This window comes from Gavialis gangeticus, unplaced genomic scaffold (assembly GCF_001723915.1).
Source record: "Gavialis gangeticus isolate Ggan-Ray unplaced genomic scaffold, GavGan_comp1, whole genome shotgun sequence".
Classification (NCBI taxonomy): Eukaryota; Metazoa; Chordata; order Crocodylia; family Gavialidae; genus Gavialis; species Gavialis gangeticus.
The window spans coordinates 17,985,298-18,000,204 of NW_017729011.1; the positions used below are offsets into that span (position 1 = coordinate 17,985,298).

Below are 14,907 nucleotides of genomic sequence, written 5' to 3' on the forward strand. Positions count from 1 at the left end.
AATGACAAAATATGCATAACAGAGTCACGGACAGCACAAAGTTCTCCCTCAACCTGGGTCCTACATCCCAGCTGAGAAAAGTGAGGTATAGTGTAGGGAAGAAACTTAGTCCATGGGGAAGAGTGTTGCTGCTGTGGGAAGACACTAGCCTGCATGAGCAAGGAGAGGAAGCCATCCCATTCAGATACAAAGATGGTGATCAGAGCCAGCACCAAGGGGCACGGGCATGTCGAGTAACAGAGGACTGGATCACTACTCGGTTGCAGTATCATCCCAATAAAACCTTCTTATATACCGCAGTGCAAATGCCATCAGTGAGTTTCTGTTCCTGCACCCATCTGATGCCTATGCTGGTGTTATATTAGCCACTTTCTGATGACAACGTACATGAGCCATATTTCCGGGGACTGTCGTTTCCGCTAGATCATCCAAGTAGCGCATGAAGAGGATCAGCCAAGCAAACAAGTTACTGTGTGTAGATTTGGTTTTCTTTTAACCAGACCTGAGTTATGTGCACAGAGAAGCTGGCAAGAATCCCACAGGAGCCTGATCTTGCACATAAAGGAGGCTTGACACGTGATGGGACCAGACCTGTTTTGCATCGTTTCTTTTATTCCTTATCAACAGCTTAGAATATAAAAACTCCTCGGCAGGGTGAGATTGAAAACCTAGGCCCAAGCCAGTGTAATCTCCAGCATCGCGTCTGTGTAGTAACCAGTTGGCGAATCATTAGAATCAGCAGCCGATTTGTAAGCAAACACTCGAAAAGCCCTGCAGCATGTGATCTATGAAATGGTAGGTTTGTAGAAGGATGTCTTTTCTGATATGAATGGCCTCCTGGGATATATATTGCTAGATTGCACATCTAGTATCATTAGAAAACACGACCATAGATTAGGCTCTTCTGAAGCATGTGGCGGGCAATAATTAAGTAATAAAAGTCACCGCAGGGGTGAAGGAACAAGAAATAAAAGAGTTACTATTTGCATACGCACTGCTGGCATCCTCCTGCACTATTAAAAAATTCTCCAGGCACAAGTGGCATTTAAAAGCTGGTTGCGACTGATTGCAGATGGAGTCCTGCTGGAAACTGAGAGGCACAAGAAGAAACGATTGGTTGCACAGACCAGAGGACGTGCTCCCTCAACAGAATACAGTCTCCCAGCATAGGAGGAGAATGCAACAGCATCCCTGGTTGCTAGCTAATGGCATTAGCTTCTTGCAGTAAGTGCCATCCAGCAGTTGGCCTGCAGCAGCAGGGAAGACAGAGCATTCCTGTTGTATTAGTGACAGCAAAAGGCTTTGTACACTACAGATCTAGGCAGAGACATGCTGTAACAGGTTGCTGGCGAGGTGGAAGAATTCCTCAGAAGGACAGGGGCTGGGGGAGAAGGATGTGGAAAAATATTAAGCAGCAGATCCCCTTCATTTACCTGGACTTGCCAATTTTTAGTTTAATATTTGCTGCTGGAGGTGGGGAGGCACATTGTGGAAGCATGCCGATGAACCAGCGAGCTGCCCTCGCAGCAAGGGCATTTTCTGCTTTAGTGCACCTCCTGTGGCTGTCCCCGTCTTTCCCTGTGGCTGGTGAAATCAAGCCTGCCACAAAGGCATCAGGGGACACATGCACACAGGTCCGAGTCTAGCCTCATGCCATGTTGTGCAATGCCAGCTTGGTTTGGACAGCCAGGAGAGCAGCTGAAAAGCCACTGCACTTTTACCTTTTTTATACTGCTGTTTGCCTAGGCCACATGGCACAGGCATGGTGCCAAGCCATGTCACGCACACCGAACACGCAGCCTCTCCTCCGTGGCCGAGCCATGTCACCGTTCTATCCAGCTGCAAGCAGCAACTGTGCTGAAACCTGGTCCAAAGCTGCATCAAATAACTGCAGCTGTTGCAGTATTGAAGTCAGGTATTTTTCCTCTTAACATTTCAGGATACCACAAGAAGGTCAGAAAGGTTTCCTGTCCCTTTGCCAACAATAAGAACATAATTTGAGAGAGGCAGAATATATTTGGAGAGTTGGAGAGGTCCGTTTAAAAACACTGCATTGAAGCTCCAAAGATCTGAGCTTGACGCCCATCACTGCCACAGACCCGCTGCGTTGCCTTGACCGAGTCCTTTCAATCACTTCCTCATCTGTAAATCTGTAAAATGGTCACAATAATCTGTCCTTGTTGTTCCCCTTTGTCTTTTCAATTTTGACCGCAAGTTCTCATGGGCAACGTCTGCCTTTTATTTGTGTTTGTACAATGGCTGGTACCAAGGAGTGTGGATTGTACGTGGGGCCTATAGACATGACTCTTGTACAAATTACTATCTTTATGCCTTCCTACACCTGAATTTAAAACATAAAATCAGCGCTATCGTAATGTTACCTCTTCACCTCCTGTTCTGTTTGTATTTCTGCTGCTTTTGTTAATGAACCAAGGAATCACATAAAAAGCCTGAAAGAGACTCTAAAATGCTAGGGATTGGAGATATACAATCTTCATGCCGAGATTCATTCCCGATGGCATCTTTGTACAGCTCCCATATCTAATTCAGTCTCCTCTCTATTCTAGTGGCAGCCGTTCAGGTCAGCGAGTGACTAAAATTTTGGGAAAAACCTTTGCTCAAATGTCAGTTCCCTCTATCAGTGCAGGAAGGCAGGTGGTTTTGCTTTAACAGCCTGTGCACAAAGGGGTCATTTTTGTGATGGAATATGAAAAAGCTAGGCATGCAGGTTAATCAGTGTCCTCCTCTGCCTCTGACAGCTGGGAGATCCTCCCAGGCTCTGGAATCACCCCCAGCTCAGCCCTTCTACAGCCTGGCTCAGCTTCCTTGGTACAGGGAAGCAATAACAGACCTCAGGGTCTCCCGTCACAAGACCTCACTCTCTTTATGTCCCCTTGTTAATTCTCAGGCAACTAGCACCGTGTTGTCAGCTTGAAGTGCAATGCAAGGCAGGACTGCTTGAGGCTTGTCAGGTCCAGGCTCACGGCTCAGAGCTCTCGGATACTGATGTGAAGGCTCACTTCGCCTTTTGATCATTTCCCCCTCAGCTCCTGGGTTACCCACGAGGTTGCCTTAAGTCCAGAGAGCTAGAGAGCATGGTCTCTTCCAACTTCAGCCGGGTCCAGGATGAGGTGTTCATGTGATCCCTTCACCATAGCAGAGACCTGCACTGCAGAAAACCCGGCCAACCCAGTCTTGCAGGCTGCGGGCACAAGTCTTTCTGGTCCTCAGCTGATGAACGTGCTAGAAAGCTGATGCTCTATATTGGCTATGATGAGCGCCAAGTACCTAGGGGCTTGGAGGACAGGGAGAACCTGTGCAATACCTAACAACTATTGCAGGGCCCTCCAAACAAAATTAATTCCCGTTTCTCAGAACTGCTGCTTCACCCGTGGCTTACTCGCTGCTTGCATTTTGTCGTCAGTAGCAGATAAATCCAAGTCTGGTCAAGGGGGCTAAACTTGGAAAGGATCTGACCCCGGTCTTGTTTTTATAGGCCTTCTACACCCATCTTTGACCTTCTCCAGCACAGGTACCAAGAAGTCTGGGTGGAAAAACAGAGAGCAGCAGCTGCAGCCCGGCAAGCAGAGCAAAAAAAGGTAATAGCGCTTTGGATACGATATTCATCACTTCTGGTCCTAAACTTGCATAACCTTGCTGTCTGTCATTGAACAGCTGTATCCAAGCTGGATGTATGCAGGGGGTCGGACTTGATGATCTGGTGAGGTCCCTTCTGACCCTGGCATCTATGAATCTATGAATGATTCTGGCTGGAAGGAGCGGGGCATGTACACCCTTGCCCATCACAAGGTAGGGCCTGAGGAATAAGCCTCAGCCCCTAGCTGATCAAACAGGATCCATATTTGGATCTGAATAGACTCGAGCACCTCACCTATGCAGGTCTTTTTATAAATCCCTTTAGCTGGGCACTGCATTTTTAAGAGCATAAATATTTTTAAGACTCTGCCTCAAGGTGCCCTGGGTAACTGAAAAGCCCCAGGTAACTGAAAAGCCCCATAGCAGCTAAGAGGAATGGGGCTACTACTACTCATTTTTTACTAAGGTCTGTTTTGCAGGAGTGTAAAGAAGCCATAGGATCAATGCAGATCAGGTTTAAAGTCACCTTATCTTGATCCTTCAAGGAATCATATTCCTCACCTAGGCAGCTTCACCAAAACACAATCAAACTAACCACAGATTATCCTAAAACATGTGCCAACCCATTTTACAAGAAATAAAAGGCACCAGGCTCGATCTAGGTGTTACTTTGTCAGACTCCGGCAGTTAGAGAAGTTGTTAGTGTGTGAAACACAGGGCTATTAAGGCCAGCAGTGTTATGCTCGCATTTAAAAAGCAGCCAACAACTGGTTTATTAGTTAATGGCTCATGAAAGAGTCAAGCTAATATAGTAATGACCAATTTCAATGAGATTATTGCTGTTACAAAGTATGCTTTATAGTTAAAGTGCAAGAATACAGTGTTTTTAATTAGCAGCTATTTTATGGCTGCACAGTCTAGAATGGTGGAAAACATTTAGATCTATTAATGACTGATTTCTTATCCAGGAGAGCACCTATTGTGTTCTTTCCCTCCATGTTATCAAATTCCTGAAGTCTACAGTCACCTGCTGTTGAATTAAGGGCCACAAACCTACCTATCAGGCTCTACTTTGGAAACACAGAATCCCTCGAGTTTCACGGTGCAGCCAAAAATGTTTACACCCAGTCTCTTAGGTTATGAAAAAGCATCTCCAGTCCCTTAGGCTATGAACCCATAGGGTGTTACAAACAAAGCACGGCCAGGTCAGCCCAGTACTTAAATGAGGGGCAGTCAAAAATAAAATAAAAAAAAAATAAATAAAATCTGCACACTGCAGGAAAATGATGCAAGAACTCTTCCTTCAGAGTCTGTCGCAACCCACCGCTCCAGCAGAGTTTTGGACTTTGTGCTGAAGGTGGTCATCATCCCTTTGGGATGCATTGTAAAACAGAGGTCCTAACCACCAGCCATCATTAACACCGTTTTTTTGGGGTCACAACACCTCATCAACTCCTAGCATCATGATGATCAGGTCAGAACTACATCCCCCGAGATTCAGTTTCAGATGGGTTATTCTCCATTTTGCGTTATGCACAGCTGCCATAGTGGCTCTCCAGAGGTGGCGGCACTTCAGTGGCAGATAAAGCAATGCTTCCCCTTAGTTTTATCACCTTGCTGCACCTGTGAGCCCCCAAGATTCTCTTGAGCAAGATTTTCTCTAATAAATGTCACCTATAAAACAACAATTATTATGCTAGGAAGACCCAGAACAATTAAAAAATGTCAGTGGGTGCATCTACACGAGACATTTATGGCAGAGCTGCCTAATTAGCTCTGCAGAAAAGTCTCTGCATCTACACGTGGCCCTATTAGGCCACAGTAAACTAATAAATGCCACCATAAGTCAACACAAGTACTATCCTGTGGCAGCATTATTTAGTGCACAGCAATGCACATGTGGATGCTGATGGGGCCGGCTGGGGCATTAGGGTGCTTCGGTGCAGGGGCTGCACTGGAGTACCTTTGTGCCCCAGCCAGCTCCTCCACAGCATGTTGAGCCAGGTCGGAGCAACCTCAGGCTGGCAAGCTGACTCCCCCTCCTGTGCCCACCGCCAGCCGAGGCTGCTCCAACCCAGCTCAACATGGTGTGGTCCCAGGTGCACGTGTAAACATGGTGCCCAGAAGCAATACGCTCCGGCACTGTGTGCACCAGGGTTTATTGCAGTGCACTAATTTCACATATAGATGTGCCCAGTATCACCTGTATTCAGTGACTGCCCCTAAAAGCCATCATGCCAAAAAAGGATTTGTTATCAGGGAATGGCTGCGATTCCTACAATGATCATTCTCTCATGAAAAAGTTCCAAAATTGCCACTGCATCTTGGTGGTAGCTCATCCTACACGATAGCCATTCAGTACAGCTGGCTTGTTTTTTCCATGGTTATTTGACACATCTTTGCCTTTAGTTGCAAAAGAAGAAAGTGTGCGAGACGCGTACCACCCTTCTCAGGAAGCACCCACCACCTGCGAAAGTGGACTCCCTGTGGCACCTGCCCCAGTTTCAGAAGGTGCGTATGACGCGTAGTTAAAGTTCACAATAGACACGCATGCAATACTTGGAGCTTAAAAAAAACCCAACAAGAGCAGATAACCCAGATGGAAGGTTTTTAATCATCATATCACCGAGGTGGGCATTTTAAACGGCCTTACCAGATGAGTGCATCTTTAGTACTAGCATCATCTCTTGAAGTTAGGATGCTCAAAAAGTGCAAGAGATGTTTCTGCAATGGTCATGAATTACTATAGAGAAAATGGCCGTTTACAAAGCAGGCCATCTTGTTGGTTTGCACCATCAATAATTCATGCCATGCTGGGTTAATTTGGTTCAAGAAGTATTTCTACCCTGAGAATTAAAGACTTCCAGAAAACCTGCACTCTCGGCATTTCTCTAAACTGTCTGGTTGACAATATTTTCCTCGAGATTGAACGGAGGGTCTGTTCAGGAACATGACACTTACCTAAATTGATCCAGATCAGAGTCAAGCTTAAGATTGCACGTTCTAGCATGGGATCTGAACATCTTGCGGTATTAATCTGTGCGTCCTGTTGTACTCTAGGGCACTTGTTTGAATTCTGGTATCTTTGTTTGTGGTGCAAAATACAGGGAAGCTGCAAGTAAAGAGCCAGGGGGCATTTTACAGAGGAAGGGAAAAAGAGAGCTGGGCTGAGGCGGGGGCGGGGAAACAGCAGAAAAACCAAGAGCATCCAAGACCTGTGGGGAGTTTGCATGGCCAAAAAATATATATATATATCACATCTGGCATTGATAGATACCACTGCAAAGAACCTCTCAGCCTTCTGAGCAGGCCCATTGTTTGGGGGTTATTTTTCGCCACTCTGTTGATTTTTAACTGCAGTTTAAACAACGCCGAGGATTTGCAGTTCCCTGAAGCTAATGTACTTGAACAAGTTGGAGAGTTTTGACCAAGAAATGTGTTTTGCAACACCTTGATGTATTCCTCTTACGCCCTGCCTAAGTCTGTCCTATTAGCATATGTCAGTAATCATTTATCCCAGCTGCCTGTCAGCATAGAGCGGCTGCTGCAGCTAGTGTCAGGGAAAGAACATGACCGATCGCTGTTAAACAGATTGTGTAAGTCACACGAGATCCTGGGGCGAGCCTCCTCTTTATAGCTCCTCTCACCCTGGACCTTTCCATCACTATTCATTTTTCAGACTCTCCGTTTCTCTTTTCCACTCTCCTCTGCTTTTTGTTTTGTCTGCATGTGTTGCCAGGTTTTTTTTTTTTGAGAGAGTGCAGATCTGCCACCCCACTTCCCTGCTTTTCCTTCCTCTTCTCTCTCTGCTTTGCTCTTGCTTTGGCCTACCGGGACCCTTCCATCTGCAGCATCCAGGAGAGGAGGCTGAAGCCAATTTTCTGCAGAGGCACAGAGTTTCCATAATCTTTCCATTTCTTACAACATTAAATCGAAGAAGCTTATCCTTTCCTCAGCTGTAGATCGGATTGGGTGTCTATCTATACTGGAACTTATATCACGAAATACAGTACTCATCTGGGGTTCAGATTTTCTGCAGCTAGAAATTAAGTCATCCTGTTGTGTAGCCATGAATCTGTTCATCTCAATACAGCAATAGGAAGAGAATAGGGAAGGTGCACACTTAGGCAATGAGGAGTTTCATGATGCCTTATGCCATATACCGCTACTCAATGCTTTGCAAGACCCTGGCCTTAAAATATATTTCCTTTGTGAGCAGGCAAGTAAGTAGTGATGAAACAATTCAGTTAACATAAAGTAGCCAAACCAAACTGCACCTTGGTATCCATCAGGGTTTGAAAAAGAGTTGGGTGAAGTTTGTTCACATTCTCCATCCCTATTAATTCCAGTCAGGATGGGAAGTTGCAGCAAGGGAAGTTAATTTGGAGAAAAACCTCTCTCGCTAGGAGGGTGGTGAAGCACTGGAATGGGTTACCTAGAGAGGGGGTGGACTCTCCATCCTTGGAGGCTTTTAAAGGTCCAGCTTGACAAAGCCCTGGCCAGGATGATGTAGTTGGGGCTGGTCCTGCTTTGAGCAGGGGGATGGACTAGAGGTGACCTCCTGAGGTCCCTTCACACCCTTGTTTTCCATGAAGGGACAATATTGGAATCATGCAAGGAAGTTCCCTTCTTGCATTTTTCACCAGGGTAAAATCAGATGCACCCAAACTTCAAACTGGGGTGCAAGATAGCTTTGTTGCATAGGCATTTGCTAAAATATCTGGCACAGCACAGAAAGGAAAGCTGCTAGTACTGTCCATTGCAGGCTGGTTTCATTTATCATCATACTACACCCAAAGACCACCTAAAAAGTGGCCAGCTCAGTGTTTGTTTCCCCATCTGTAAAATGGTGATAACAACACTTTATCCATCTCCTGGTGTGTGGGTTGGGTGGCAGAGAAGGCTGTATGGTTCAGCTCAGATTTTTACCAAGTCTTGAGACCCTCTGGTGGAAGGCACCGTGAATGCAGTGATACTTGGGCCTGGCAGTGTTTTACAAGCGATCAGTCCTCAAATTCATCCTGAAGTAGATTTTTTAAATGAGGCCAGGTCTAAGAAAGAAAGAATTTGCTTCAAGGAGTCACTGACAGATCCAGGAGTCCTAACTCAAGACTTCCTTGCTCTACACCTTGTATTTTTTTCTACTGGCCCAACCTGTTCCTCCCACCACCAATTGGCTCCATTCTGGAATTCAGTTTGCTTTGAAGGCAACAGACTTGTTGACCCTTGGGATGACTTTCCAAATTATTTTTTTTTTGCATGAGTATCCAGTGAGTGATGAACAAGAGTTTCAAGTGCAGTGTGAGAGCTAATCTTTTGATGACCCCCTCCCCTAACCCTCAGAAGAAGTTCTCAAAAGGTCAAATCCAGTCTAGTCTGGAAGAGACTTTGGTGACTGGAGAACTAGTGCAATGGCCTTGCAATAAAAACCAAGAGTGAAAGTTCAGCAGTGAAGGCCCAGATTCAGTAACATGCCACTAAGCACATGCTGATGCCTTGCTGACTGGGGGAAGCTTGTGTGCGCGCACTTATATACGTTTCTGAATCAGGATCTGAGACACAAAGGGGTTTCCAGTCAAAGGAAAAGGAAAAACAGCCCAATGCCTGTTTAGCCTAAATGCCCTCTAACGTTTTGGAAGATGGTAGGGAAGGGGAAAAAGCATTAACACCTTAACATATAAACCATCTCCTACTGAGTTTAAGGTATGAAAGCTTACAAACAGAAGACATCTCTAGAGACCCCCAGCAAGAAGATAAGCAAGATGAGGCATTCCTAATATTTCTGAGGTAGAAACAGAAATGAGGGGAACTACAAAACCCTTTCAGATTCTCCTTACCCATCAGAAAGGAGCAAAAAGTTCCCAGCACAAGTTTTTAAAATCTTTTGCAGATCCCCTGGAAGTCAAGGTAGTTGGAAGTGCTGTGCTACTGGCAGGTGTCATGCCTTTTCTCAATACATCTGGGGCAAACATCTGTATTGTTTGTTCCTTTAAGGATTCACCTAGCAGAGCCGGTCAGTACCAGGTATCACTGCTTTTCTGTTGTCTCATTTCAGGGACAAGGCATCAATCATGACCTCTGTATGGTATTAGTAATTGCATTTAATCATTGGCACATGTTTTAACCCCTTCCCTGTTGTCAGTCACACTCCACTGATAAGCACTTTAGGGATCTGGATTCAAAGCCCAGTGAAGACGATGAAAAGTCTCTCTCTGCTTTTGAGGCATTTTTGGATCAGGCCTTTAAAACTTGAGCCTTCCATCTTTGAAGTCATGGGTGAAACTCCTGCACTCTTCATTGGGAGAAGTTTTCAGCCGCTTGCCATCATGTTACCATAGTTGGCAAGTTATTACCTGGGTCATTCCCCAAGTCAAGCCTCCCTCTGTCATTAGAGAGGGGTTTCTTCCCTCCAGGTGGACTCAAAAAAATAAAATAAAAATCAAGCTTACCTCCACATTCAAGGCTCCTTTATATTCTTCACCAATAAAGAACTTGTAGGTTGATGGGTCCTCAAGCTTCCTATTACGAAAGGGAGAACTCTTCCCTAAAGCTGGGCCTGTCAGAGATCGATGATCTCACGTGTCCTTCCCCAGGAAACAGATGTTGAATCCGAATTCTGCCAGAAACAATTAAACACCTTTCCGACAAGAAGGAGCTCAAGATTTCTTGTGTCAACACAAATTTACCTGTATAAGCAATTGGAAAGCGAAGCTCTTCTAAAAATATTGCTTTAGTATCAGACAACTTCTCTCCTGAACCCCGAACAGGGCCATTTCACGGTCAGGAGAGAGGGAGAGGATCTTCCAAGAGGATTATCTAACCAGAATAGACTGAAGGCTAAAACAAACACCTTCAGTGGTAGGGGCTGATGCTGCTAACAGCTGTTCATCCCTTGCTTTAGTGTGTTCTGCCATGGGGGGCTGCACACTGGGGTAAGACGAGAAGATTTTTCTATCCCACAGAAGTTGGAGATTTCCCAAAGTCTCCCCTACTTTGCACCAAAAGGAATCCAAAACCTTTCAGGTTTCTTGAAAAGCCAGAGAGACTTACCACCCCCAAAGACACACATGTGCACAGACATACCCCTCACACAAGCACAGCCAACAGGATGGGGAAGTACAAGGTTTAAAAATGTTTGCTACAGGGTTGACATCCCTTCCAATAAAAACATGCTGTTGTCTTCCTGAGCCTGTGTAAGATGGTTGTCAGTAGGGATCTGTCTGTCTGCACAGGACTTTATCATTTTCAATGGATTTATCCCAATTGTAGCATAAGGCAAGATGCTGGCTGTTGTTTAGCAGTTGTATACCCGTAGGCTGACTTGAAGATCTGCGATCGAGAAAACTTGGTTAAGAAAGAGTGTGTCCCCCTACTCACTTCTGATGCTTCGGAAGCATGTGTCCTCCCTTGGGGGAGGGAAACAAGAGGACTACAGCCCCACTCAGTGGTGGCAGTGATGGGGCACACAATGAAAAGCTTCCTCAAGACAATCACAAACTCCTTCAAGACCATTTTAGGCTGGACATAAGGAAAAATTTCTTTACTGTCCGAGCCCCCGAGGCCTGGAATAGACTCCCTCCAGAAGTGTTGCAAGCACCTACTCTGGACTCTTTTAAGAAACATTTGGATGTTTATCTTGCTGGGATCATTTGATCCTAGCTGACCTCCTGGCCCTGGGGCAGGGGCCTGGACTCGATCTTCCAAGGTCCCTTCCAGCCCTAGTGTCCATGAAATCTATGAAGACAATCTCTGATGCTCACACTCAAGGCTTAGCACAGGGGCAGGCAATTATTTTGGGTGGAGGGCTGCTTACTGAGTTTTGGCAAGCCATCGAGGGCCGCATGACAGGCAGCCACGGGCAGATAAATGTTAAATTTTTTTAGGGGCCCCGCGGGCCGGATAGAATGGCCTGGTGGGCCACACCTGGCCCGCGGGCCGCACGTTGCCCGCCCCTGGCTTAGCATATATTCTCCAAAGTGCTTGGCAAACACTGAGCCTCATCTTGCATTTGTTTCACCAGGAGGCCACAGTTTTAAAGTACCCTGTAGAGTCGGATCTTTCGTAAAGAAAGAACAACCCAAAACGATAATGATATTCATCTTCCAAGCGTACGAAGGTCAGAGAGGATCACTCGCTCAGAGCTTCACGGTGATCTTCAGTGCCTTAGACTGGAGTCTACGCTGGATCCAGCGAGGCCCAACACATGGCTGCAAACTAGTGCCTGCTGGGGGTGGGGAGTGGAAGAAAACAAAGGAGCTTCGCTCTCTCTCACTAATTGCCTCTGCCCATTCTCTTCTGCGCCAAGGTTCTGACATTACATAGTCATTCAGCCACTAAAGTATAGACAAATTGACTATATTTTCATTTGGATTTCCGTTTCAGCCCCACTGCTTTGGAATAATGGCGCATGCTATTAAGCTAAGCATTTGATTTACAAGCTTTCACCCACGGTACTGCTTGTTCTTACTTAACGTCTCGTTGTGGAAGGCTAACCCGGACTCCAGTCTCCTGGGCTCCCCCGGCTCTGCAGTCGCTGCCCGGCTTGCTGATATAAACAGGGTAGTGGGGAGCCAGTGACACGCCAAGGTGCAGTTCATTAGCGAAAGTTGCTGAATTGTGGAATTTTATTTATTTATTTATTTATTTTTTACAAGACACAACCAGAAATTGCTCTCAGGTTAACCCCTTGCTTACCCCAACAGGAAGCTTCCACCTACCCACAGAAAGGAAAGGACATCACTCTCTCTCTCTCTTTCAGTTGCTTTCTTTGTAGTTATATTGCAGCTCCTAGATTCTGTTTGATTTTGGGGGTTTTTTGCTTGTGCAACGGTTTCTTATCTGCAACCAATTTTACTTCTCACTAAAAATTTCCTGGGAATTAAAGAGGCCAATTTCTAATGAGCTCAGGGAAAGTGATATAACCCCCTGCACTGAAAAACAGAACAGGTATATAGGTGATTATCTATAAGTCACATATGTGCACACACTACATTCTGCAAAATACAGGGACATTCCACCTCTGCACAGCCCCTGAACACCCATCCCACAGTCTGTCCTTTGAGGACTGGGACCGACTTCTCAGGGGATAAACAGGGATCAATCCCTCAGGAAAATCATTCATTGAAACATGCAGACCAAGCCCCTGGCCCATTGCCAGTGTCCCCTATGCTCCTCATTCACCCAATGCAGCTGGTTCTTTGCATGAATGACGGTCATTGTTTGCCATGTGTAGAGTTAACCAGAACCGTCGCTTCAGATTCAGGGAGGGGAGTGGCAAAAGAAACACAACACTGCACCAATCCTGATTGGTGCTGCCATAACATAAGTGCTTAATAATTAAGTTGGCATGTCAATAGGCCGACGCTGGCCAGCCTAGTCCGAGTCCTGTTAGTCTGAATCCAGAATGATGGTCCATTTCAGTGGAGTTATTCAACTTCTGCAGCAAGGCAAGAGAGCAGAATCAACCCTTGCACATCACAGCAAGTGCACCCACTCTGTGTCACAGACACACATTCATTTCCCTTTACTCGGTAGAGGTTTGAGCTCAAAAATCAGCAGGCAGGCTGCTTTCCAGGGAGAACATTCTTGTTTACTTGACCAAAAAAAAATTATATATATTAAAAAAAATAAAAACAAAAAAAACCCATAGCAACTTTGGACAACACATTTGTCAACATGTACTGCTTTCCCAAACAGATAAAACAAGCTATGCTCAATATGCTATATGAATAAGCGATAAGCAATTGACAAGCAAGTGTTAGGATACCTTGGCAAAAGACTTAATTTGCAACCTAGCACAAAATCAAAGACTCTGTCAACAGATGAGCAGCTCTCCTCGAATATGCCTTGCATTACCTGAGAAAGCACTGTCAGGTAAATTTCCAGTGAAAGTAATTAAGGAATCCCCACTGTATAAACTTTGCAGCAAAATTCTGGGCTCCAGAATTTGATTCTCACCGGGGATCTGATATCTGCTCACAGTCTGATCCCTCATAAAAATTAACAGTTGAGGTTTAACACGCATGCATACACACACACACACTCTCTCTCCCAACGTGTTTTTTTTTTCCCTTAATGCTGCACCTCTATCTTTGTCTAAGGAACTGAACTGACAAGCACAGCTCATGTAATCTTGCTATTGTTGCCTTGTCAGAAATGCCTTAGACTGTGCTTAAGTAACCAGTGTTTGATACACAGAATACACAGTAGGCTAGCTTTATAGATATGGCATTTATCTTCACAGCTATGAGGAGGACAGAAAAACTTCACAAATTCCGAACGTTATAAAACTCGTCTCCTGGGGGCCTGGAGCAGGCTTAAAGAATAAAGTAATGGGCAAAAGTGCTTCCCAGCACTAGGTTTCCCATTCAAATCCAGCTCAGGTTGCAATGTTGACTGACCAAGACTCAACAGCATCGGGTGCCCTAAGCAAAATGAGTTTGGCAGGTCTCAGACTGGCGTCTAGTGGAGAGAAAACCATAGCAAATGCTACCTTGAGTTCTAGCAGCTATCCGTGGTGGAAGCTTAAAAGCCTCAGTGACAAGCAGGATATGAAAACCTAAAGGTACAGCAGAGGCACTAAACACTGAATGGGCCAGGGGACCCTGAACTACCTTTTTCCCCTTTAGGCGTGAACTCTCCAGATCGGGGTTGGGTAAAGGCAAGGGAATTTATTGCTGCCTGTGCCAAATTTGTTCTGCTGGTAGATGCAGGACTCCCACCCCATTGCTGTCACCAACATTAAACTTGAAAATGCCTTTCTTCTCGAGCAGCTTGGCCCATTAGCGGCTGGTATTACACTCAGTACAGCAACACTGATCACAACCCTTGTCATTCACTTGTCCACGGTTCTGGTAACCTCACAGATCCAGTTTGCACCAGGCTCCATCTCCGCACGCGTGCCATACCTAGTCACTTCTCCACTGTGCCACTAAGCACTCAGCGGGACTTCTCAGATGTTCACCGTTCCATTCAGTACCCACTATACTGTGCCTTTGACTTTATATGCAGTTCTTCCAGATCCCACATGTATATCAGTGAAAGGGAGAGCAGGGGAAAATCCAGAAGTTTGGGGTTTTTGGGGGGTTTTTTTTTTTGTAAGCCACTACCTGATATGTTTATGCAGATGTTCTTGGCTGAAATCCAATAAATACAACTCTTGCCCTTGGATGACTTGATGCTCTTCAAATTAATGACTTAATCACTAACAGGAAAAGCTGAATTTTTTTTCTCACTGTAACTTTATATTGACAAAAATATCTTGCGTAAGGGCACTTGAAATGTATGAAATCCTATAAAAAAGTGACAGAT

General features: G+C 45.4%; 1 protein-coding gene across 1 annotated transcript in view; it reads left to right on the top strand.

Annotated features, from left to right (window-relative positions):
- The window catches only part of CFAP77 (cilia and flagella associated protein 77), a 96,380-nt gene that overhangs the window by 65,896 nt on the left and 15,577 nt on the right, over positions 1-14,907 (top strand). Inside the window, exons 4-5 of the mRNA XM_019510713.1 lie at positions 3,497-3,599; positions 6,007-6,108. Coding sequence (XP_019366258.1) covers positions 3,497-3,599; positions 6,007-6,108 — 205 coding nt within the window. The remainder of the gene's footprint in view (positions 1-3,496; positions 3,600-6,006; positions 6,109-14,907) is intronic.